This window comes from Crocodylus porosus, unplaced genomic scaffold, assembly GCF_001723895.1.
Source record: "Crocodylus porosus isolate Cpor-Errol unplaced genomic scaffold, CroPor_comp1, whole genome shotgun sequence".
NCBI lineage: Eukaryota > Metazoa > Chordata > Crocodylia > Crocodylidae > Crocodylus > Crocodylus porosus.
In genome coordinates, this window is record NW_017728906.1 from 149,559,293 (window position 1) to 149,584,323 (window position 25,031).

At 47.7% G+C, this 25,031-nt stretch overlaps 1 protein-coding gene across 1 annotated transcript in view; it reads left to right on the forward strand.

Annotated features, from left to right (window-relative positions):
- Positions 1-4,229: 4,229 nt before the first annotated feature.
- GTF2F2 (general transcription factor IIF subunit 2) overlaps positions 4,230-25,031 on the forward strand; it is a 154,589-nt gene continuing 133,787 nt past the window's right edge. Inside the window, exons 1-4 of the mRNA XM_019529895.1 lie at positions 4,230-4,374; positions 19,432-19,505; positions 20,008-20,026; positions 21,080-21,224. Coding sequence (XP_019385440.1) covers positions 4,309-4,374; positions 19,432-19,505; positions 20,008-20,026; positions 21,080-21,224 — 304 coding nt within the window. The 5' untranslated portion in view covers positions 4,230-4,308. The remainder of the gene's footprint in view (positions 4,375-19,431; positions 19,506-20,007; positions 20,027-21,079; positions 21,225-25,031) is intronic.

Here is a 25,031-nt window from a genome sequence, read left to right on the forward strand (position 1 = left end):
TGAATCGATTAAAAAAAAGATTTGGAAAAACATTCCAAGAGAAGTGGTGCTGGCTCCTACCCTGGGGGTCTTTAAGAGGAGGCTAGATGTACACCTTGCTGGGGCCGCTTGACCCCAGTACTCTTTCCTGCCATGGCAGGAGGTCGAACTCGATGATCTGCTCAGGTCCCTTCCGACCCTACCAACTATGAAATTTATATTCCTCTTTTTTAATTAATAGTTTTATGGTGTATGACCTGAGGGCCAGCAATCTACAGCTTGCAGGCCAAATCTGGCCCATGGAGACATTTATTCAGCCCATAGGGCAGGGCAGCTTTGGTGTCATTTTGGTGGTGAGGGTCTTTGCCAGAGTGGTGTTGAGAAGCAGCAGCACCACCACCACATGGGGAATGGGACTGTGGCTATGGTTGTGTGGACTGAGTCAGAAGCAGCTCAAGTTTGGAGCTAAGTTTGGTTAAGATATCCCCCTGCTGCCAACGTTGCTGACCCCTGGTGTAAGCAACATTTATTAGAATTAATGGCACAAGGTTATCTAAAATTTCATGTGTGTTGAAGAAATATATCCATCCTAAACTTTTTTAGTTTTTAGGTAGGGACAGGTTTGGTCTGATTATACGGACTGAGCTAAAACTGTAAGTAAGGAGAACCAGCTCCGCCATTCATTATGTACTCTTGGAAAATCATATTGGGCTCCAATCTCGCAAGGTACAAGCTCCTCTTAAAAACACCCTACTGGTTATAAATTGCTTGTTCTATCACAGTCCCTGATGTTCTGTTCTCTCCTTTAAAATGGAGGAGTCTATTGGGCCAATCCTGCACAGTACAGAGCTCTGTTCAAGTGCTGAACACCCTTGATTCTCACTGTATTTATACAGAAGCATCCACACAAAGGTTTAGACAAGAATAAGTCAAATAGTAAAATACAAATTAGTTCCGAATAAATACTTGAAGTCACTTGCAGAATTGTAATGTTTGGGCACCATACTCTGCAGGGAGTATTTCTTTGGTAAATACACTTGTCACCACATTTTGTCTTAATTCAGGAAAACATCTCTCTCATGTTCCAGTGAAAACTTCTAGTAATCTTATCTAAATTTGGGGCTAAAACTGAACGGGCAGTGCAAGCTTCATTCTAATCTCTTGGCCAGATTGTATAGACACCTGCAGTGATAATGGTGCACTAGTTCCAGCCCAAAGTTACAGGGAGTATGAGAGAACCAGGATTTGTTCTGTAATAGCTTTGATTGTGCCAACTGTATAGTTGGGAGAGAAGGTATTGTGCTTTTGGGCACAATATGTCCTTCCTCAAGTCATAGGCATTTTGTGCCTTAGAGTTTGTCTAGTACTTCTCCTAATTCCCTGGTGCTCAACCTCTGGCCAGATAAGGCCACAGAGCTGTTGTTTGGCCTGACTGCCCTGTGCCCCTCTGCCTGATCTGTCGCTTGGATTTTGGATGCTCTGCCCTAGCCTGTGGGTCTCTTAATTGTTCCAGAAATTTGGCAGGGAGAGAGTGGTGGTAGCATTAATTTTTGCTTCCCTGTCACCATTCCTGGAGCTGTAGGGGAGTCCTGTGGTCCAGATAGTGGGGCCCAGTGCATTAGTGCTTGGGGGTCACTCTGTGGCTGGATCTGGTGTGTGAAGTCGCTGTAATGCCAGGCAATGGGCAGCCACATCTGAGGGTCACCTCAGGCTCATGAAAAGCCAGAAACTAGATCTGTCCAGGGAACAGAGTTGGGGTCCAGAGAGTCGGGCAGAGCACAAGGACAGGAAGGTAGCTGGGTCAGATGCCTGGGAGGTCAGGCCATACTTGGGTCAGGTATTGGGGAAGCCAGGAAGAGAGCAAGGGCATGAAGCCGGTTAGGCATCCAGGAGTTCAGGCCAGAGCAAACTAGACTAGACTATCCCCTAGATCAGGGTTGTCAACTGGGGATACGCATACCCCCATGGGTACTTGAGAAGGCCCTAGGGGGGTATATATGGGTATGTGGAGATGGGAGGGCTGCCATGCACCATCCTGCACTGCCTTGCAGGCACCACTTGCCTGGCCACATGTGGGGGACGCCACTTGCATGTGACGCCTGCTGCCGCTCTGTGTCCAGCCGCGTGCCACCCCCACCCCACCCCGTGTCCAGCTGCAAACCTTCACCCCCCCTCCCCCATTTCCACATTCAGCTGCCAGGGCACACTGTAGGGCTGTGTGAAGCTTTGGGCGGTGATTCAATTCGGAGGAGATTTGGCCCAATTCAGCAGCTGAATCTCCAAATCCAAATCGAATCCCCCATCCCCAGCCTGCTCCCCCACCCTACTGACCCCCGCCTGCTCTCCCAGCCCCACCACGGCTTCCCTGCCTGCCCCAGCTCCTGGCCCTTTAAAGAAAAGCCCCAGTGCTTACTGGGTACTACCAGGCAGAGGGGCGATCCCTGCTGCCCCCCACTGCCCTACTCTGTATGGGGGGCTGTGCCATGAGCCCCACCAACCCTCCCCGCTTCCCCAGTTCCCCCATGGGTGCCCCACCTGGCACAGCTCCAGCACCTTAAGAAAAAAAAATGAGAAAAGCCCTGGGACTCACCGCTCCTGCAACAGCCTCTGGGCTTTGGCAGGCTTGTGGAAGAGCCCCCCACGTAGCACAGGGGGCAGTGGGGATCGCCCCCCTACCCAGCAGCACCCGCTGAGTTGGGGCTTTTCTGTTACAAGTGCCAGGAGCTGGGGCCGGCAGGGCAGCCATTGCTGGGCAGGGGATGGGGCTGGCTGATTCGGAGGTTCGGCCGAATCGATTCAGGACAGCGATTTGAATCGCTGAATTGAATCACTGTCCCCTGAATCAGCCAAATCCAGATCAAAAGCAAATACTAGCCTCTTCGCATTGGCCTAATACACTACTTCATGTCCAGCCACCAGGGCTACACCGATCCAAAAATGTTGAAAACTCCTGCCCTAGATCAATGGTTCTCAACCTTTTTTTTGTACCAGGACCCATTTGTAAACTTCAATGGCCAGTCCTGACCCAGTGCCCCTCACTCCCAACTCACTGCCCCCCCAAACCCCAACCCCACAGTACGTGGGGCAGGGGGGCCCCCCAAGCAGTCCCTTGCAGGCTGCAGCTCTGTCAGCCTGCAAGAGGAAAACCTGTTTCCCATGTTTTTCTCCTTTCAAAGACAATCCATTTTTAAAGTTTGTTCACAACCTTCATATATTCTTGCGACCCACTTTGAGGTCATGACTCGGGGGTTGACTGTTCTCAGTCATGACAAGTGACAGAACCAGGGGCAATGGTCTTAAGCTGCAGCAAGGGAGGTTTAGGTTGGATATTAGGAAAAACTCTCTCACTAGGAGGGTGGTGAAGCAGTGAAACAGGTTACCCAGAGAAGGGGTGGACTCTCCATCCTTGGAGGTTTTTAAGGCCTAGCTCGACAAAGCCCTGACTAGGATGATCTAGTTGGGGATGGTCCTGGTTTGAGCAGGTGCTGGGACTAGATGACCCCCTGAGGTCCCTTCCAACCCTCTTGTCTATAATTATCTGATCTGGAAGGTCAGACAGAGCACCATGTCAAGAGCCCAGTGGGGCTAGGCTGGGTATGCACAGCATGAGGCAGCCGGAGACCAGCCGGGGCAGGACCCCACCAGGGTCAATAACAGCACGAGCGGGGGGTGCAGCTGCCCAGATACAACACTAGGCCTTGCTGCCTAGACAGACAAAGCTCTTCTGGTAATGCGGTATCTTCTATTAGGCCTACTAAGTGGTTGGAAAAATTGTTCTTTGCAAACTTTCGGGCACAAATACTCTCCCCCAGGCATAGGGAGCTCCCCATGCTTAGGATCCCTATGCTGGAAGGAGCATGTTTGTATCCCAACGTTTGCAAAGAACAATTTTCCCAACTATTTAGTTGGTCTAATAGAAGATATCGCATCACCCAAAGAGCCTTGTCTGCCTGTATCCTTGGCCCAAAACCAGAGCCCCTCGGCGTGTGCAACAGAGGCTCGCAGGTAAAGGACAGCCCAGCCCAGCGGAGCAGAGCAAGGGCAGCCTTCGTCCCCTGCGCAGCTCCCGGCGGCGGGGCTGGGGGCGGGGCACCAGGACGCACAAGTCCCCTGGCCCCGCCCCGGCACATCCCCGCAGTGACGGTCGAAGCCCCCGGGAGAATCCTTCCCCTTTCCCGGCACAGGAAGTTTGGCCGACGCGGAACGCCGTAGTCTGGTGAGGTTCCTTCCGAGGTTGCCGGCAACAACCCGCGCGCGCGTGCGCAGCAGCGGCGGCGGCGTCTCGAGCTCTTCCCGCGCGTCCCCTGCCCCCACCCCCCCGCCGCCGCCATGAGCGACAAGGGGGAACTGGACCTGACCGGGGCCAAGCAGAACACGGGCATGTGGCTGGTCAAGGTGAGAACTGGCGGGGGCTCCCAGGGCCACTGTGGTCCTGGTCCCTGCCCCTGCCCCTGCCCCATCGGCCGCTCGACTTTTGGCTACCGTGTCCTGCCGGCGCCCCCCTTCCGATCGTCTGCTCGGTTTTCTCCGCTGTGCCCTGTGTGTTGGTCTTTTGCCTGGTCTGCTTTGGCCCGCTCCGTGCCTCCCCCTGCCCCCATCGACCGCTCGACTTCCGGCTGCTTTGTCCTGTCCTGCCCTGCGCCCCCTTGTCCGACACGCTGCTCGGTTTCCGGCTGCTTTGCCCCTGCTTGGTGCTCCCCTTCCCTGATCTGTTGCTCGGGATTCTGCTGTTTTGCCGTGGCTGTCCCACAGTCCCGTCCCGTCCCGTCCCGTCCCGTCCCGTCCCATCCCCCCACGGTCAGCCAGGCAGTTTTCGGCTACTCTGCCTTGCCATGCGCCCTCCTGTCTGGATCCTGGTTTTCTCTGATTAAAAAAAAACAAATCCATTTTTTGGATTTAAAGTAACCCAAAATCCACTTCTTTCCATGATTAGAATGAGCCACCACTATATATGTGTGTGTGTGTAGATAAAAGTATGGAAATATTTAGAGCACGGGTGTCCAACCCTTTTGAATGTGGGGCTGGATCATGAACTTTTTATCATCCAGTGGGCCAGTGAGCCATATTCAAACACCCTCTGTCCTGGGCCAGAGAGACCCTGCCTGTGTAGCCCTACTGCACCTGCCTGTTACTGCAAGGTTCATGGTAGCTGCTGGTGGGCAGGGGCAGGAGGGACCCATTCTGCATCCAGCCAGTTACTGCCCCAGAGACTGAAGGGGAGAAATAAATAGCTCCACATCTCCATCCCCTGAGCAGCACAGCCCCACGAGCCGGTGCTGCCTGACGGGGGCTGGAGCGAGGTGACTGTTGCACCGCAGCCCCTCGCCCGCCCGCATGGCCCCGCTCACCGTGGTGCCCAGCCGCCCGCGCACGCAGCCCCGGTGGCCTCAGTGCTGTGAGCCCGGAGCATGCTGCTTTTCCTGGCCGGTGCTGACCCGGCTGTGTCCATCCCATCCGGAGCAGCATGTGGCTGAAGCCGGCTTCCCATGTGCTGCTGGGGACGGGAGGAGGCTGGCCGGGTCTGCACCGGACAGCAGAAGTGGCGGCAGAGCCATGTGCCGCTCAGGATGGGACAAGTCCAGCCAGAGCGGCAGGGGCTCAGCTGCATTTTCCCCCTACCTGCACCAGTCAGTCCACGTGGCTCTGCCACCACTTCTGCTGGCTGGTACTGACCTGGCTGGGCTCCTCCCATCTCCAGCAGCTTGTGGGAAGTCAGGTTCAGCTGCATGTTGCTCCGGATGAGACAGACCTGCTTGGGTTGGCACCAGCCAGCAGAGGTGGCGGCAGAGCTGTGTGCCACTCAGGACTGACTGGTGCAGGTAGGGGGAAAATGCAGCTGAGCCCCTGCTGCTCCGGCTGGACTCATCCTGTCCCGAGAGGCGCATGGCTACTTCTTTTCCCACATGCACTGTGTCGGCAACGTCAAGCTGACGCGGTGCGTGTGGGAACCTTGTTCCTTCAGTAGCCCTTCAGCAGCTATTAGGAAGCTGCTGAGGGGCTGGGGGAGGGACAAGGAGTGGAAACGAAAAAGGTGGATTTTTTGTGTTACATTTTTAATTCTGAAAACTGGGGATTTTTTTTAAATTGGAGAAAACAAGGATCCATGCTGATCAGCTGCTTGGCTTTCAATTCCCTGCCTGGCACTCCCTGTCCCCTCCCCTGATCTTCCTGTGTCCCTTGTGTTGCACCCCCACCACTCTGCTTTGATGGTGCTGAGCTATGGCATATGTGCTACAGCTTTGTAATCTTAAAACTTTTTCTAGGCAAGTCAAACTTAGGGAGCCGGTCATTTTAGCCAGTGCTGTTTTACAAAGGTTAGAACAGCGTTTCTCAACCCATGGGTTGCGACTCAGAAGTGGGTCTCAATAATATATGAAAGGGTCATGGACAGACTTTAAAAATGGATACTCTAATGGAGAAAAACATGGCAAATGGTGGCTTTTCTGTTGCAGGCTGGCAATTTCCTCAAATGTCACCTCCTGCTCCACACACTGGGGAGCTGGGACCTGGAAGCAGAGGTAGTGAGCCAGTAGTGAGAGGTGCTGGGCTGGGACTGGCCATCGATGTGTGTTTAAAAATGAGTCCTGCTACAAAAAAGGCTGAGAACCACTGGGCTAGAAGGTGGCACGATGGTCAAAACAGACAAGTCCTGTTACATTTTCTACTACTGCTGAATTAGATGTGAATTACAGAGCCAGCGTTTCCTAAAATTGAGGAACCATAGCAGTGAACACTTGACTTTGTCTTAGGTGTGCTTAGTGTTTGAACTGTATATTAAACTTAGAGGGAAGACTTTTGTAACTAATTTCCCACACATAAGAATCACAAAGTTAGATGGGACCTAATAACGTTTTGGCAAACACCTGTCACACTAAACTAAAAGAGTCTCTAGAAATAAGACAATGGTTTCATAGTTGGTAGGGTTGGAAGGGACCTGAGTAGATCATCGAGTCTGACCCCCTGCTCTGGGCAGGAAAGAGTACTGGGGTCAAACGCCCCTGGCAAGGTGTCTATCTAGCCTCCTTTTAAAGACCCCCAGGGTAGGAGTGAGCACCACTTCGCTTGGAAGTTGGTTCCAGGTCCTAGCTGCCCTGACAGTGAAGTAGTGCCTCCTGATGTCTAGCCTGAATCTACTCTCTGTCAACTTATGGCTGTTATTCCTTGTTACTCCCAGTAGTGCTCGGGGGAACAGGGACTCTCCCATTGCTTGCTGGTTTCCCTTGGCCAGTTTATAGACAGCCACCAGATCCCCTCTCAGCCTTCTCTTGTGGAGGCTGAACAGGTTCAGGTCCCATAGCCTCTCCTCTTAGGGTCTGGCCTGCTGCCCCCTGATCATGTGAGTGGCCCTCCTCTGGACCCTCTCCATGTTGTCCACATCCCTCCTGAAGTGCAACGCCCAGAACTGGATGCAGTACTCCAACTGTGGCCTGACCAATATCATATAGAAGGATCGCCTCCTTGGACCTGCTGAACATGCATCTGTGGATGCATGACAAGGTGTGGTTAGTCTTCCTGACTGCATCCCCACATTGGTGGCCCATGTTCATCTTGGAGTCTGTAATGACTTCAAGATCCTTCTCTGCCTCTGTACTGACAAGAAGGGAATTCCCTAGGTGCAGTACCCTGCACTTTTCAGTATTGAATCCCATCTTATTCTCACCTGCCCGGATCCAATTGTAGCCTGTCCCTCCCTTCTAGCGTGCCCGCTTCTCCCCACATCTTAGTGTCATCTGTGAATTTGAACAAGGTGTTTTTCATTCCCTCGTCCAAGTCACTGATGAAGGTGTTGAACAGTGCAGACCAGAGGACTTTTTGGGTGCGGCCCTTCAGCTAATCGATGACCCATTTGACTGTGTAGGCATCAACACCTCAATTTCCTAATTTTTTAATGAGAATGGGGTGAGAGAGAGTGTCAAAGGCCTTCCTAAAGTCCAGAAAGACTATGTCTACTGCAACACCTGCATCCAAGGAATTTGGGACCTTGTCAAAGAAGGCCACCAGGTTGGTCTGACAGGACCTGCCTCTAATGAACCCATGTTGGTTGCCCCTAAGCATATACTCCCCTGCTTGTTTGCCTCTCACAGATGTACACCTGGATAATTTTCTCAAAGAGCTTCCCCAGGACTGAGATAAGACTAACAGGCCTATAATTTCCTGGGTCCTCCTTCCTCCCTTTCTTGAAAATGGGGACAACATTGACCCTTTTCCAGTCCTCCAGCACCTCACCAGAGCACTACGAGTGCTCGTAAAGCTGTGCCAGGACCACTGGGGATCCCAGCGAGGGGGATGACCTGGTCCCTGCTTTGAAAGGTGGAGGCAAAGAAATTGTTAAATAGGTTAGCTTTGTGGTCTGGTGAGACCACCAGATTTCCTAGCATGTCCTGCAGAGGCTCCACATTACCCAGAACCTTCTTTTTACCTCATATGTATTTAAAAAAGGACTCCTTACTGTCCTTGATCCGGGTTGCTAGTCCCAGTTCCATCTCTGCCTTGGCCTTCCTAACAGTTCCCCTACAATCCTGAGCAATGGAGGTATAGTCCTCCCTGGTGATGGCCCCTCCTTTCCATTGGGTGTAGGCCTCCTTTTTAGCTTTGAGGCGTTCGTGGATGCTTTTGGTTAGCTGTGGGGGCTTTTGAGCACTCTTGTCCCCTTTGATCCGTGTTGGGATTTGCCACCCTTTGGGGTTGGAGGTCATTCTCTTTCAGGAATGATTGCTATTCTTGGACTTCCAACTCCCCAGCCCTCCGGGACCTCAGTGCCTCTCCTACTAGTCTCCTTAGCTCAATGAAATCCGCCCTCCTGAAGTCCAGGGCTGCTGTCTTGCAGCAGGCCTTTGCCACCCTGCATTGGATGTTGAATTCCAATAGGCTTTGTGTAATGCAGCAGTGTTCAAGCTTTTGGTTCCATGGGCTGGATGAATGGTGCAGGGCTGGTCTGTGCACTGGATTGGGCCCTGGGGTCTGGTACTACCCCTCCTGCTCCTACTTGCTGGGGTTGGGTCATGGTGGATCAACACAGTTGGGGCTCCAGGGGCCCAGCTCCTGCTCCCTACACAGTTAGGGCTCCAGGGGCCCAGCGCTGGGCTAGGTGGTCTGGGTGCTGGGATTTGGCACCTGATGTAATGCACAGGGCTTGGACTTTCCATGGATCCAATAACACTCCCCTTCCACGAATTGCTGGACCCATGGTGGTCCATGACCTAGGGTTGAGGACCCCTGATGTAATGCGTCTTTGCTAAAGTGGATCACAGCAACAGGACCATTGCCATCAGCTGGGGCAAATGAAATAAGATTGGCAGGTTGTTCCTGGGGGAGGAAGTCCTGTTGAGAAATAGTTTCATAGATTTCATGGATTTCTAGAGTCGGAAGGGACCTGGTAGATCATCGGGTCTGACCCCCTGCTCCAGGCAAGAAAGAGCGCTGGGGTTAGATAACCCCAGCCAGATGCCTGTCTCATCTCCTCTTGAACACCTCCAGGGTAGGGGAAAGCACCACCTCCCTTGGAAGCCCATTCCATATTTTGGCAACCTTTACCGTAAAGAATGTCTTCCTTATGTCCAATCTAAATCTGTTCTTCAGTTTTTGCCCATTATTCCTGGTAAACCCAAGGGGTGCCCTGGTAAACAGTGTCCCCTATTCCCTGCTCCCCCTCCCCGCCCCCCGATGAGTTTGTAGGTAGCTACAAGATCGCCTCTCAGCCTTCTCTTGCAGAGGCTGAAGAGATTCAAATCCCTCAGTCTGTCTTCATAGGGTCTTACCTGCAGGCCCTCAACCATACGAGTAGCCATCCTCTGGTCCCTCTCAAGGTTATCCACTTCCCTCTTGAAGTGCAGTGCTGAAAACTGGACACAGTACTCCATCTGTAGCCTCACCAATGCCGCATAGACGGGAAGTATCACTTCCCTAAACCTGCTTGTGATACTCCTGCTGATGCAAGAAAGAGTGTGGTTACCCTTGCTTATTACCTCGTCACGCTGGCGACTCATGTTCATTGTTGTATCAACCAGGACTCCGAGATCTCTTTACACTGTTGTAGTACTCAGAATGGTACCCTCCAATCTATAGGTGTGTTGGAGATTCTTTCTCCCCAGGTGCATCACCTTGCATTTATCCTTGTTGAATTGCTTCTTATTCTGATCTGCCCACTTCCCCAGTCTGTCCAAATCTTCCTGAATTTGCTCCCTACCCTCCAGTGTTTACTGTGCCCCATAGTTTAGTGTCATCTGTGAATTTGGACAAGGTGCTTTCAACACCTTCATCCAAATCACTGACGAAGATATTAAAACAGTACTGGTCCAAGGACAGAGCCTTTGGAGACACCGCTGCCCACACCCCTCCAGGGAGAAACCAAACCTTCCACCACCACTCTCTGGGTGCGTCCCATAAGCCAGTTTTTCACCCACCTTACTGTGAAAAAGTCCACATCACAGCTACTTAGTTTGCTCGTAAGAAGTGGGTGCAACACCATGTCAAAAGCCATTTTAAAAATCCAGGTAAATAATATGTACTTCCTCCCCTGTAGCTAAGCACTTCGGGACCTGGTTATAAAAAGAGACCAGGTTAGTCAGGCAGGATCTGCCTGCTATAAACCTGTGCTGGTTGCCCCTTACCATTGTGTTACCTACTGGTCCCCTGCAAATGTGATCCTTTATGATTTTTTTCTAAGGTCTTGCTGAGAATAGAGGTGAGGCTGACTGGCCTATAATTACCTGGGTCCTCCTTCCTCCCCTTCTTTAAGATAGGGACCATGATGGCCCTTTTCCAGTTCTCTGGGACCTGTCCCAAGTGCCATGAACACTCAAACAGCTGCGGCAGTGGTTCTGCTATGTCATCTGCCAATTCCTTTAGTATCCTTGGGTGAAGATCATTGGGGCCTGCCGACTTAAATACATCCAACCCTTCCAAGTGACCCTTTGCTAGGTCAGTGCTGACCATGGAGCAGAAATGCCACTGTCTCTGTCTCTCCCCAGAAATCTGCCCCTGCCAGCTTGAGACACTGGGGCCAGATTCCTAAGGGTGGGGGGATTTTCCTCCCTGCCTAGGAAAAGCTGATGCCTTGGGTGTGGTCCCTCTGGTTACCTGGATGGGGGGAGGGAAAAGACCCTGCTCACCTGCCCAGTTAAACCAGTGATGCTTTTTAAATTGATTGGCTAGTTGCCAACACTGCTGGCTTCTATTGGACTGGGCTGCTGAGGTCAGAAAGGCTATATAAGGGCCTGGTCCAAGAAGAAGTGGGGAGAAGCCGTTTTATAAGCATGGCACAAGCCTCAGGACACAGGGAGGGAGTCTGATCCATCTGAAACTCTCTCTCTGGAAATCTCTGAGCCAGATCACTACCATCTTCTGCATGATACTTGTAAGTGTTTCTAGAGAGCTAGTCAGCTCACAGTGATGCAGTTACGTATCAAACGGCTACCTCAGCCAGACTGTTTTGCTCAATGGTAATCCCTTGATAGTGCTCTACCTCTTACCCTATTCTACCTCACCCTGTCAGGAGCAGTAAAGTTCTTTGTGGCTGGTGTAGGAGACTTATTGAGGAGTGGGCTTAATTATGCCTAGGAGGCTCCTTGGGTCTGCGGACTAAGGGAGACTATTTTTGGCCCCCGACTTGGGAAGGTACCCCAAGTTCTTGTATAGGGTCGAGTACCCATAGGACTATTAGGCCTGTTTCCCCGAGGACACAGAACCGAGAGAGTCCCTTCTCGGGGTGATGGCAGCACATGGTACCCCCAGACTCCGTGGTGGGGCTCGAAAGTGGGTCTGCCCCTGGAGAGATGCATGGAGCCTGAAAGGAGATGCATGGAGCCTGAAAGGTGGACGGGGGTAGTAAGGTGGGAGGCTCCACACAGGAACTCCCCCTACTGGCCCACCACAGACTGTTGGTGGATTGGTATTACTCTCATTCCAGACTAAAGACTCATTGGGAGGTGCATTTGTATCCGTGCCCAGGAAAACGGAAGCAAAGAAATTATTTAAGAGCTCTGCTTTTTCCATTCTATCAGTTATGAGTTGCCCTAGTCCATTGTGTAGCAGCCCTATATTACCCTGTGCCTTCTTCCTGCTCCCTATGTACTTAAAGAAGGACTTTTTGTTATCCTTAATCTTTGTTGCCAACTTGAGTTCCGTATCTGCTTTGGCTTTTCTCACTGCTTCCCTGGAAGCGTGATCCAAGTAGGTATACTTCTCCTTGGCGACTGCCCCCTGCTTCCACAGCCTGTAGGCCTCTTTTTTCCTCTGAAGGCTCTCCTGGATTTCCCTGCTCAGCCAAGAAGGTTTGGCTCTTGCCTCCCTTTGCATGTACTGGAATGGTGTCCCTCTGTGCCTGTAGGATCAGTCCCTTGAGGAACTCCCAACCTTCTTGGGCCCCCATCTCACAGATGCGATTACCCCTCAGTTTCACCCTAACCCAGGAGTGTCCAACCTTTTTAAATGCGGGGCCGGATCATGAACTTTTTATCACCCGGTGAATGTGGGGCTGGTGAGCCATATTCAGAGACCTCACAGGACATGGTATCACATCAGGAAGTGATGTCACATGACCTTTGACACCAATGAAGTTGCAGGAAGTGACAATGAAATGGGTCTGGAAATGTGGTTTAAAATCCAAAATAAAAACAATATTAAAAGCAACAATGAAATAATACCAAATACTTGACTAAAATAAACACTTTTGCATAATGCATAATGAAAGAAACATAATGCAAGTTGACAGATCAAATGTGGAAAAGATATCAGCCAGAGTAGAAACTAATCAAAGGTGGAGGGATGTGTCTTGGCGGGAGACACCTGTGTGGCACTTTGCAGCCTCTGCTGCTTGCTGCCTTGCAGGGGGTGAGCGGGCGGGAAGGGAGGAGGGAGTATATATACTCACACTATATGCAGTAAAATAGAGATATATGTTATACACATGCACATGAAACCAAAGATCATACATCCTCATTTATGATGCCTTTGCTGTTTGTAAATCATTAAAAGCGATTTTGACTAGTTGAGTAAAAAAATAAGTGTCTAGAATGGGTAAGAAAAGAGAGTGCAGGTAGGTAGAGATCTCTTTAAATCATAAGCTCTGTGGCAGAGACCATAGCCTTGTTCTTTATTTGTACAGTGCCTAGCATGATGACTGTAAACAGGGCTTTTAGAGGGAGAGTGGTGAGGGGAAGAGAGGAGTCTTACCTTCCCAGCTGTCCATACTCTGGCAGTAGCTGCTACTGCTGTGGCAGCAGTTCAGGTTGGAGGAATAGATAGTGGCACAGGCTCCCTGGGTATGGCTTCTGGTGTCCATTCCCCCTTCCCCAGGCACAAGGCTGTGCCTCCTATGACAGCCTGTGGGGAGAGGAGTGGGTGTCATTCCACCCCTTTCTTCCCCCAGATATACTGCTGGGCATGGAGCTGTGCTTGCCTGACTCCTGTGGCTGCGTGGTGCAGGGCTGTCCCTGCTGTGGTAAAGACTCCTGGGAGGAGGGGGCTATCCTAGAGCCCCATCTAAGTGGACACTGAGGGCTGGTGTCAGCCCTTCCTTCTCCACGCCTCCACTATTATAATACTGTGTCAGCTCTTTCCCTGTGTATTCATGTTGTAAATCATTGTGGAGGAGGCTGGCATCCTTGTTCACAAAGAATAAAGAAAGATTTTGTGTCATCTAAGATCTTAAATGTTGGGTAGTTCCAGGGATTCAGCCGTGTTGGTCTACAGGCAAAAATATTTAGAGCTCTTGGCAGAGGTGATTTCTTTTATTAGACAGACCAGCTAAATAGTTGCAATTTTTTTTCAAGATTTCACTTGCACACAATCTGTCGATTCTCCTTTGTCTGGGGGAAGGCTCGTGGGTCTGAAAGCTTGCAATTTTTTAAATTTGTTTTCATTTAATTTTTTTTCAACTATTTAGTTGGTCTAATAAAAGATATCACTTCTACCAAGAGTTCTGAGTAAGTGTTGAGTACACTTTTTGTTGGAGTGCTGTTAGTGACACATGGCCTCAAGTAAACACTTTGGGGTTTGTTTGTTTTTTCAGAATCCAAGCTAAGCATTTTTAATAGCATGTTTCTTTGTAGAGTCAGATTGCAGATTCCCAAGCCAGCTATTACTGTTTCCAACCTCTCCATTTTGGGGAACAGCATTGAATGGATCTCAGTCCTTTTCTAGTACCTGGCTACGGCTGGGGATTGCATGTGTGTAAACCAATTGAAGTTGAGTCCAAACAAGAGAGGTGATGGTGGTTGGCAGACCTCATACCGGGGTTCCTGGTTTACTCTGATTAAAAAAAAAAAATCCCCAATTTTCAGATTTAAAGAAGTAATCCCAAATGCACATTCTTCTGTGATTAGCATGAAACACCATTATATATCTATATCTGTATCTTAGTGGTGCTTCATTTTAATCATGGAAAAATACGGATTTGGGTTACTTTTTTTTAAAGCCAAAAATTGGGAGTTTCTTTTAGTTTTTTTTTAATTGGAGACAACCAGGTTCCCTGCTCATGCCGTAAGGAGATAGAACAGAGGCAGGCGAAATACAGCCCCACAGGGCGCCTCCATGAGCCCTCTGTGAGCCCTGTCCCTCAGGGCCCCCTGCAAGCCAGTGCATCACTGCAGGAGGTGTGCCCTGCCCCGCCAGCCTGGCCTGACCCACCCCCAGGCCCAAGCTAGGAGGCGCTTGGGACAAGAATCCTCTGCCTGGCAGACCTTGTGCCTGGCTGTTCCGGGGCTGTTCCTGGCATCCTTGCCTGCCAGAGTAGGAATTCAGGGAAGCGCTGCCCAGACAGGGGCCAGGAACTCCCATTGGGGGAAGGGGGAGGGATTGCAGGGAGCCGTGCGCTATGGGGCCAGGTGGGGCTAGCCTCACACACCACCATCACATGTGGCCAGGGACTTGGGTGGGAGCGCTATGGGGCTGGGCTGGCCCCGCTTGCAGCCGGGGTCTCAGGTGGGAGCTGCATGTTATGGGACCTAGTGGGGCTGGCCCTGTACCCTGCCACTATGTGTGGCTGGGGGCTGGGGTGGGAGTGCAGGAGTTGCATATTATGAGGCTGGGTGGGGCTGGCCCCTCATTCTGCCATCACATGTGGCTGGGGACTCAGGCAGGAGTGCTTTGGGGCTGGGTGGGGCTGGCCCCCCATGATTTCACCATGTGCATCCAGGGACTTGGGCAGGAGCTGCATGTTATGGGGCCGGTTCAGGCTGGCCCCACACGTTGCAACCGCCTGCAGCCAGGGACTGGGGTAGGAGCCCAGAGAGCTGTGCTATGGGGCTAAACAGGGCTGGCCCCACTTGCTGCTACCACATGCAGCTCCAGGGACTCTCACAGTCCAAGGATCACTCCCCCCCAACATCCTTCCACCCCTCCACCATACCCTCAAACACACCCACACTCTCCCACAGCCCCCCAACCATAATCACACCCCTCTACACCCACCTGCCCACCCTCCCCCATACATCGCATCCACCATACCCATACTGTGCACCCCCCACATACTCCCCAGTCACACCCCTATCACATATACCCCCTTTCCTCCCACACACAATATACAAGAGTAAGACAGTATTTTTACCTGTTATGTAATTGCCTCTAGATACACTATCCAAATGCACAGAAATCAGGACAAGATATTTTTTTTGAAGTAAAATTAAAATAAGTTATTGTAGATGTTGGATTTTTTTTTTTTAGTGTAAGATTTGGGGGGGTTTCTGGTTTCAAGATGGCAGCACCTTCCCTCCCAAAAGGAGTAATTCTGGGACAAGGGAGGGACTTCTGGTGGCAAAGGTCAGAGGCTAGGTGGTTGGGACTTCTGGTCCCAAGATCCCATCAAGGATTGGGGCTACCCTTGCGGCCCTTGACAGCTCACCAAAATTCATTAAGCAGCCCTCCAGCCAAAATAATTGTCTGCCCCTGGGATAGGGGCACCCATCATTTATTGGGTTCAGCCTCCCTTTGCACTCAGGTTTGCAGCCCTTGGATGCTCCTGGATTCTTTGCTTCACCTGAATCTTTAGGTTGCAGCAGTGGTATGGTGTGCCTTTTACTGACTCCATTTGGTGATAAGGTGGTGACCCTCCTTTCAAATTTGGATCGGGACACCATTACCTGTGCTTTTGTAACCTCAAGATTAGACTACTCCAATATTCCTGTGTGGGGCTGCCCCTGATTTCATAGACTTTAGGGCTGGAAGGGACCTCGGAAGATCCTTGAGTCCAGCCCCCTGCCCCAGGGGCAGGAAGTCAGTTGGGGTTACAGGATCACAATCTGGAAGGTGTAGCTGGTGCAAATTGTCTCAGCCTGCCTTCTGAAAGGGACTGGTCTCCAGGAGCATGTTATTTCAATGCTCCTAAGTCTGTATTGGCTCCAGGGGCAATTCAAGGTGCTGGGTTGGACCAGTAAAAGCCCTAAATGGTCTAAACATAATGTGCCTACAGGATCCCCTTTTCCCTCATGTCGCACCCCAATACCAAAGGTCAGCATCCTCCTGCAGGTACCAGAAGATGTGGGAGGTTGATGTCAGTAGTAGCCCATCTGCTCAAGAGCTCCGTCTCCTTTGTGGCCTGTTGGAGCTTAACCCTGGACATCTTTAGCAAGTGCTGCAGGACCTTTTGGGGGGTAGGGGATGTGGGGGGCAGGCATTCAGCAAGCAAGGTTAAATTGAAGTAGTGTTCGGGAAATGTTTGTTACATAGCTTCCCTAATTTTTTTTATCTGATTGTATTTGTAAATTATTTTGTGTTTTACCATAAGCCAACTTGAGCCTTTTGTGCAAAGGGTGGCATATACATCTAATAAATAATTAAAATGATCTCCTTGTATAATATTCAGCATTGTTAGAAGCTTTAGAAAACTCATCCTTCCCTTTAAATTAAATACTTGCTGTGCTAAAATGTAAAGGAACTGGCCATACTGAATTGTTTTACTAATAGAAGACATAGTCTTCATTCCTTTGCCAAACCATCTTCTAGAGGCAGCCAAAAGGCTTAAAATGTGGTTGTGTGAATCTGCTTCATTAGCTAAAAGGGGCAAAAGTGTGGGCTGAGTGCTTCTTTGCTGTCTGCTCTTTGTAGCTCTTTTTCCTTCTTTCCCTACCATAAGTATGCTGGCAAAATGCTGATTAATTCTCCTTTTGGGGACTATTTCTCCTGTAGTTGAAAGAAATATGACTCATGGGTAGTCTCCCTGGTGTGATCGGAGTATCTTGCAAGTCAATGATTTTTAACTTGTCTGAGCAAAGTGGGGTCCTACGCACAGCTCAAGGGCATTTCTCAATTTTTCTGTCTGTAACATGATACCTTATGGCCACCACATGCAGTCAAATATAAAATATGAAGCAATGGTCTAGGGAAGAATGAAATGAATCCTGCTGGTTTTGAAGAGCAGCATATTCTGATCCCCACTGGTGCAGGCAAAAGGCGAATCAGGCCCACAGCATGCCCATTTGGTGCTACAGGCAGAAGAATTTCTCTGGTGCCCACTGCTGCTGCGTAGGCAGCAACTTAGTGTGCTGCTTTTTCTCGCCGGGTGTACTGATGTGTAACCAGAGGTGTGTAACTGTCTATGTAGGCATACTATCTGCAGAAAACATGAATTATATAAATACAAATACGGAGGAACTTTAATTTGCTAGTAAGACATTATAATGAGAATGCTGTAAAGCTGCAAAATGTTCATTTGTTCTAATGCATAATGAGCCGGGAACCTGTTTTTCTCTGATTTTAAAAAAAACACAACAAATAAAACCCCCTCAATTTTTGGATTAAAAGTAACCGAAAATTCACATTTTTCCCGTGATGAAAATGAAGCACCACTAGTGAGAGAGAGAGTGTGTAAATAAACTGGTGTTTCATTTTAAACACAGAAAAATGTGGATTTTGGGGTTGTTTTTTAAAATCTGAAAATAGGTTTGTTTTTCCTGGACTTTTTTTTATCAGAGAAAACCAGGATCCCTAATCACGCGGCAAAACTTAAAATCTTTAGTTTATGATAATTTTTTGTAGTGCATAGCCTTAGGGCTTATTAACACATTACTTCCTTTTTTGCCCATCAAAATGATGTTTTTCTGTTCAACCCTGTTCCTGCTGTACTCCCTTCTGTCATACTCTGACAACCACTATTACGTCATCTTAAGTTCTTTGCTGCTTTAGTAATTTAACTTGTAATTTGTTTGCGGTAACTTGCATATCACTTGATCCAAGGCTGTCCGACTTCGAGGCAGCCCCAGGGTCACATGCCTCACAGGCTGCAGTCCTGCAGGGGGCTCATGAGGTACGGGCCGCAGACCAAAGGCAGCTTGCTGTGTGGGCAGCTCCTCAAGCTCTTCCTTGGTTTATGCAGGCATTACCCCCTTTCCCATCTATCAGCCCCCCACAACCCTTTTCCTCCCTGCTTCCTCCCCCCGTTGTACCCACAGCACTCTCCTTCACTCCCCTCCTGGCCTTATGCCCACTTGAAAGGCGGGAGCTGGGCTGCCCGCACTTCTATGCAGCTAAGTGACCTAGTCCCTTCCCATACTGCGTGTGCAACTTGGGCACTCCAGGCTCTTCCTTGTCTCCAGGAGCGAGAGTAGGAATTAGAAACCAGAGGAGGGAGGGGGAAGGTCCCAAAGAACCTGGCTGCTGTGGCAGGAGCAACAGCAGGGTGGCGGCTGTGCCAGGAGCCTGCGGGCCCCGCGCCAACTCCTTAGAGGCTGCATGCAGCCTGCCATTGGCTGCCAGTTGAACTGTCCTGGCTTGATCATTTTCTTACTTAATCCCACAAGGTCTGATGTGAGGCCATCCTGAATAGTCTCAGGTCTGTGTTCCAGCCCTCAGTTATTTCGCATAAGGAAGAAAGGTAAAAACTCCAAGTTTCCTGCCCGTGTAACCGTTTTCTTTCCGCTTATGTGCATGGTCGCGTCAAAGTCTTAACTCCTGTTGGCAAGCTTCAGGAGCAGTAATGTGTTTGAATGGCCATTAGGAATTCCCAGCCAGAGAGCATGTAGGTTATTACTAATTAACTTAGAGGCATGAGTCCTGCTTACTGTTTGATAAGGCTGAAATCCCAAACCCCAAATTGTGAAGTGTGGCCAAAAGTACTTTCCTTCCCGAACGTTTCTTCTGATATCATAATTCCATTAGTTTCCATTTGTCATAGACTTCTCTAGAGAGGCAAGAATTGAATTTCCAACACATGTTAACATGCAGTATTTTAGCTGATAAAAGACTTAATGTTCCTTAGTTCAAAAACCAATGGTGTATACCTATTTCTTTCCATTGCAGGTCACTTTTAAATAATGCTTTTTGAATGGTAATATAGAATTATGATTCTTGTCTCACTTATGCCATGCCTGAAGACTGTGGCTTCAAAGCACTTAAATATGAGAATCTTACAGTGATCAGATATGCTGTAGTCTGAGAGAGCGGAATATAAAGAAGTAAGGAAAACGTTTTTATTTAAAATGTAATAGTTGTATACTTAAATATGGTCTCCTTTTTTAGGTCCCAAAATACTTGTCACAGCAGTGGACTAAAGCTTCAGGAAGGGGTGAAGTTGGAAAACTGAGGATTGCCAAGTAAGCAGTTCCCTGTACAATTTCTGGCAGAAATTCTTAGAATTGTTCTAGAGTATGTAGAAATAGTTACTCTGCTCTGAAAAATGCTAGTGGCATATTTCTTAAATTATCCTATCAATTGCAAATACTCCTTGTGCATATTTCTATGACGTTAGAAATATCTGTTTGTTTAGGGATTATTGGTGTGTATTAGAAACAAAACAAATACTGGTTCTTAAAATTATACTGGGAAACGGATGTAATCTGGACCACCATTTCTGATTTCATAGACCCCAGAAATATGCACACTTAAAGGATTTTCATTAAGTTATTGTTGTGCTACTTTGTTGCTTCTGTTCTCATCTGCTGCCTTTTCCCCTTTATCTTTGGACATCAAGAACAATTGGGCAGCTCAAGAGTGACACTGAGTAACAAAGTTAGAATTTGAGATTGTTGTTCTTATCAAGCGAGTTAGACCTGTGAAAATTATGGAAACTAAAACGTTAAATATTTTCTTTTGCAGAAATCAAGGAAGAACAGAAGTAAGTAATTACCAAACTCAAATTGTATTATGTTTGGGACTTTAAAGTTGCTTAATTCATTGGTTTCTACCATAAGCTTTCTCTTATAATACAGTAATAGAACACTGTACTTGTACTTAGGAAACCTGGATTCTGTTTCCAGCTCTTTCTTCTGTATGATCCTGTACAAGTCCCTTCGTTGTCCTTTGGAGGGTTTTCTGATCTTTTAATTGTCAGTAAGGATACCAGCCTCCTTTTTATAAGGTGTTTTCTGTATTTTCTTGATAAGTAATTACTTATCTTATCAAGTAGTCATCCAGCATATTTTGAACTGGAAGAAGTTTTGCAAAGGTTGAGAAGATAAACTGTGCCTTCTGTTTTTTTGGAGCTTAATGAAACCTCTCTTGGATTAAGTGGAGAAGAGTCCCATATAACTTTGATCATTCTGTTAGTAACCTGTAACCTATTTTATTGTCACTTTCTTAGAGGTTAATTTATAACTGTGAGACACTTAAAATAGCTAAGTTGATCTTAAATGTAATACAGTATAACCTCATAAATATGAATATCAAAAATCCAGAATTCTCAAAAATCCAGCACTTTTTAAGATTCCCCTCCGTTCCCCCAGACACAGACGGGGAAGCTCGCATACAGTGGCTGCTGCTGCCATCCACCACCCCTGCTATGCATATGCTGCTGCTTCAGGACTAGCCGCTGCTTCAGTTTCAAAAAACTAGAATTTTCAAATTTCCAGCCGGCGCTCAGTCCTGAGGATGCCGGATTTATGAGGTTTTACTGTAATCTCTATCTGACAGCAAAGAAGTTCAGTTATGCTGTGCTATCAAAAGAGAATGTTTAGTAAAGTTATATAAAAAATGATCAGTAAATTATACAATTTACATTAAAATGTTGAAATAAAACATTATATTAAAATGTTGATCCCATATTTTATATTTGAAAACAAGTTTGTATTAATCTGTTTAATTTTTCTTTCTCTTCCTGCTTCCAAAGCACTTTAAATATTGTGTAGTTTTATGGTCTGTGTAATAATCTTATGGTAATTGTGACTGTTAGGTGTCATTTACTTTGAATGAAGATCTTGCAAGTATCAATGATATTGGAGGAAAACCTGCTTCAGTCAGTGCACCCAGAGAACATCCATTTCTTTTACAAAGTGTGGGAGGACAAACATTAACAGTGTTTACAGAAAGCTCAGCAGGTAAGTCATACTGTTGGCATGCATATTTGTGTGGCGGAATGCCGGGCTAGCGGTTCCGGCACCGCTTAGGGGAGCTGCGGGCTTTGTGAAGCTGTGCGAGCGTGCGGCTTGTGGGGCGGGATTGGAGGTAGCTTTATAGCCGCCCTTGAGGTTCGCCGAGTTGGCACAAGTAGACAACTTAGAGTAAGTTGTTAGTTTTCTTTGTAATAAGTCTATAGGATGTCCGTTGGTTCATGAGGTTCCAGAGCCAGTCCTTGCGTTCCAACACTGGAACTAGTCCAATGCTAGGTGCAGCTGCCGACTCCTTAAGTCCCAGAACTGGTCAACGGCTCATTGAGATGGGATGTTAGTAGTAGAAGTTATTACAGAGTATAAGGTAAAGGAAAAAGGTTTTATTTACTCACCTGGCCTCACCCTCTTATGAGTAAGAGGGGAGGCCGGTTGGAACGAAGCTGCAGTAAATACAAGTATAGTGAGCGTAGATATGCTGTCTGAGCTACAATGAGAGGCAGTCGAGAAGTGGAGTCTCCGATGTTTCTTCAGTTACAGTATGCTGGATACAAAGGGGGTCTGTTGGTTCAGGGGGTTCCAGAGCCAGCCCTTGCATTCCAGCACTGGAACCAGTCCAATGCTAGGTGCGGCTGCCGACTCCTTAAGTCCCAGAACTGGTCAACAGCTCATGAATGGTATGTAGAGTACAAAACTGTAACACGGTGAGTCGTTGTCAGTTGTTGGGTTTTCGAGGCCTTTGTCTTTGCTGGGATACGCCCAGGCGGGGAGGCTGAGAACCGGTCTGCAGGGTGATCGGGCCTACAGAGTTTTCCAGTTGTCGTCTCTGCTGCTTCCTGCTTCTTTGCCTCTTTTATAGATGTCGGTTGGACTGCCTCTATGACACTAACTATGATATAAGCTAAGCATACAGGGATAGGATAATTTCTTTTACATAATAGTTACTAGGCAGTTTCTCGACATAAGTTTCATTTCTGCAAAACTGACACTTTTTAGATAAGAAGTAAAATTTACAGAGTGCAGGTGTGTGGCCTACTGCCAGCAGAGAATAGTACCAGGCACTTGTTTAGACTAACTGCAAGGCAGCAGAAAGTGGTACCAGGCGCTTGCTTTGGTTAACGGTGGAGGCCTCAAGGTTACATAAATGTGAGAGTGCCGCGCGGCAGTTATACAGAAAAGAGAAAAAAAAATAATATAAAAATAAAAAGAAAATAATGTAAAACAGTTACAATTTGTATAGATAATTTCAGTAGCATCAGTTTAAAAAGGCTTTGTTAAGGCTGATAAGCCTAAAATCAGGCCTCCCAGCTTTGTTTTATGACATTATTATGTATGCACATTACATTTGTCCCTTTGTTCTGGCTGTCTGATGTCTTCTTGTAATTGGACAAAAAACTGAACGGTCTCCAAAAAGGATAGTCTTGTATATCTTGATACAGAGCCTGCTGAGCAGATCAGAAAGGAAAAATGGAGTATAGTGCAATATGCTGTTCTTGTGAAACAATCCAGTGCCAGGGACTGGTTTATTACAGGGTCACCCAACAGAGAGCTACTGCTATTTCAACCCTTCTTTTGGTGGAAAAGATAGATTTGTCAGGAACTGGGCTTCAGCATGATTAAAATTATTTATGAATGTGTATGTTTTCTCCCCAGTCTATTCTGAAAGTCCTAATTAACCAACGAAGCTGAACTGTCATTGGTCAAACTTTCTATCAAAAAATGCAATCATAGTATGTGCTTAGTACAGCACAAACACTTTCCCTTCCCCCCACAGGATTCCAGTTACTTCACTGATATAACATCAATTGTACTCTTACCAGTGGCAGGGGGTCAGTTTAGATGATCTGTTCAGGTCCCTTCTGACCCCAAACTACTATGAAACTATGAGACTTGGTAGCAATACATGGTGAGCTTGAAGCATTTTCAGGATTTCATATGTTATGTAGCATAGTACATTTAAATTATATGAGACAGATTTATTTGATACTGCTCCTCTGTTCAGTGACCTCAGTGTTCAATTATTCTGATATTAAATTAATTTTATTAAGTTCCTGTGCTTTCATGTATAGCAGATATTTGTATTAAAACATCCTGCATCATAGAAATTAAGGCTTTGGGGAAAGGAAGACTTAACATTTTGAGAAGCTTGTAGAAGATAACTGAGGCTCAAATCATTCAGGAATGTTTCAGATTCCTCACCAGGCAAATAAAGCCTTGATACTTTGTCTCTCTATTCTGAGCAGGAGGAGAGGTAACTGGAAATATAGGTGTACTGAAGGGTTTGAATTTTTCATTTTCTACCTCATTGACCCAGGTCAGGAACCAGCTGCTCCAGTGCACTTTGCTCAATACTTGTCACTGCATCTAACAGTGAATAAGCCTATTAGCTGATCTTAATGATCACAATGAAGCAGTTAATAATGACATTTAAATTGCAAATGTCATTGACACTCTATGGAGCATATGGAATTGTTCATAAGCCTCATAGTTGCTGGTTCAAACTGTATTGTTTTTAAATAAATAACAGGCGTGTCTAAATGACACATATCTTTATTGCAGTGAACCACTGGGCTATGGAGTATGATTTACATTTTAGGATTGTTATATCTGTCCTAAAAGAATGAAATAGGACGTTTAAGTATCCACTTTTTGATTGTAAGATTATTCCTGGTAATTCTTACTGTGTTTTCTGTCTGGGCAAATCCTAGATAATTTCAATAAACTAGATCCAGGGGTCAGTAATGTTATGAACAGCAGTTGTTGTGAACGACTTGGCTTCTGCCATGGGCCACTGAACTTCTCTGCTGTCCTTGCTCCATGCTGAAGACGGCTTTGTCCTCCCTCATCCCCACACCCCAATGCAGCCTCTGTTTACCCTTGCCACCAAGTGCCATTTCTTTCTGTGGCCAGTGGTGCTGGCAAGTGGCAAACTTAGGCAGTGAGGAGGAGCAGAGGCTGTAGTAATGTGACAAGAGAGCAGGTCTCAGTACAGAATAGGGAGGACTAAGGCAGTTGCCTTTTGGCTGCCGTGGAGGGGATTCTTAACATGTAGCAGAGGAATGATAGAAAGTTAGGGCTAGAAGGGACCTCAGGAGGTCATCTAGTTCAACTCCCTGCTCAAAGCCGGACCATCCCCAACTAGATCATCCCAGCCAAAGCTTTCTCTAGCTGGGTTTTGAAAATCTCCAAGGATGGAGCTTCTACCACCTCTCTGGGTAACCTTAACCTGTTCCAGTGTTTTACTACCCTCCTAGTAAGAGAATTCTTCCTGATAGCTAACCTAAACTTCCCTTGCTGCAACCTGAAACCAGTGCTCCTTCTGTCAAATGACACAGTGCAGAGTGGAGAAGGTGCCCTGGTTTGCGCATGCTGCTGGTGCCCTATGGGTACGGGCTGGATCTGGCCTCCTGGCTAGATCTGGCCCACATGCTATAGGTTACTGACCCCTGGGCTAGACAACAAGAGGGTTGGAAAAATATGGTTCCTAAGTTTTAGAAGATAAAAATATAAGAAGGCCTTTTGAGTGAAATTTCTGCCCTGATTTATATCCCACTGAAGTTAATAAGGTTGAATAGGAAGTAGGTCAGGATGCAATTTATCAGAACCTTTAAACTAAACCTGGGGAGAGAGAGACAGCTCAATAACTGCACCTCATATGGAGTGTTGTTTGTCATAAGTACATAATTCTGCTACATCAGAATCTCTTAAGTCCCTTCTGAAAGAAAAGGGAGTTCTGCTGAACTGTGAAGATTGTAATTTTGACATACTCAACATTAGTATAAAGGACATAGTTGGCAG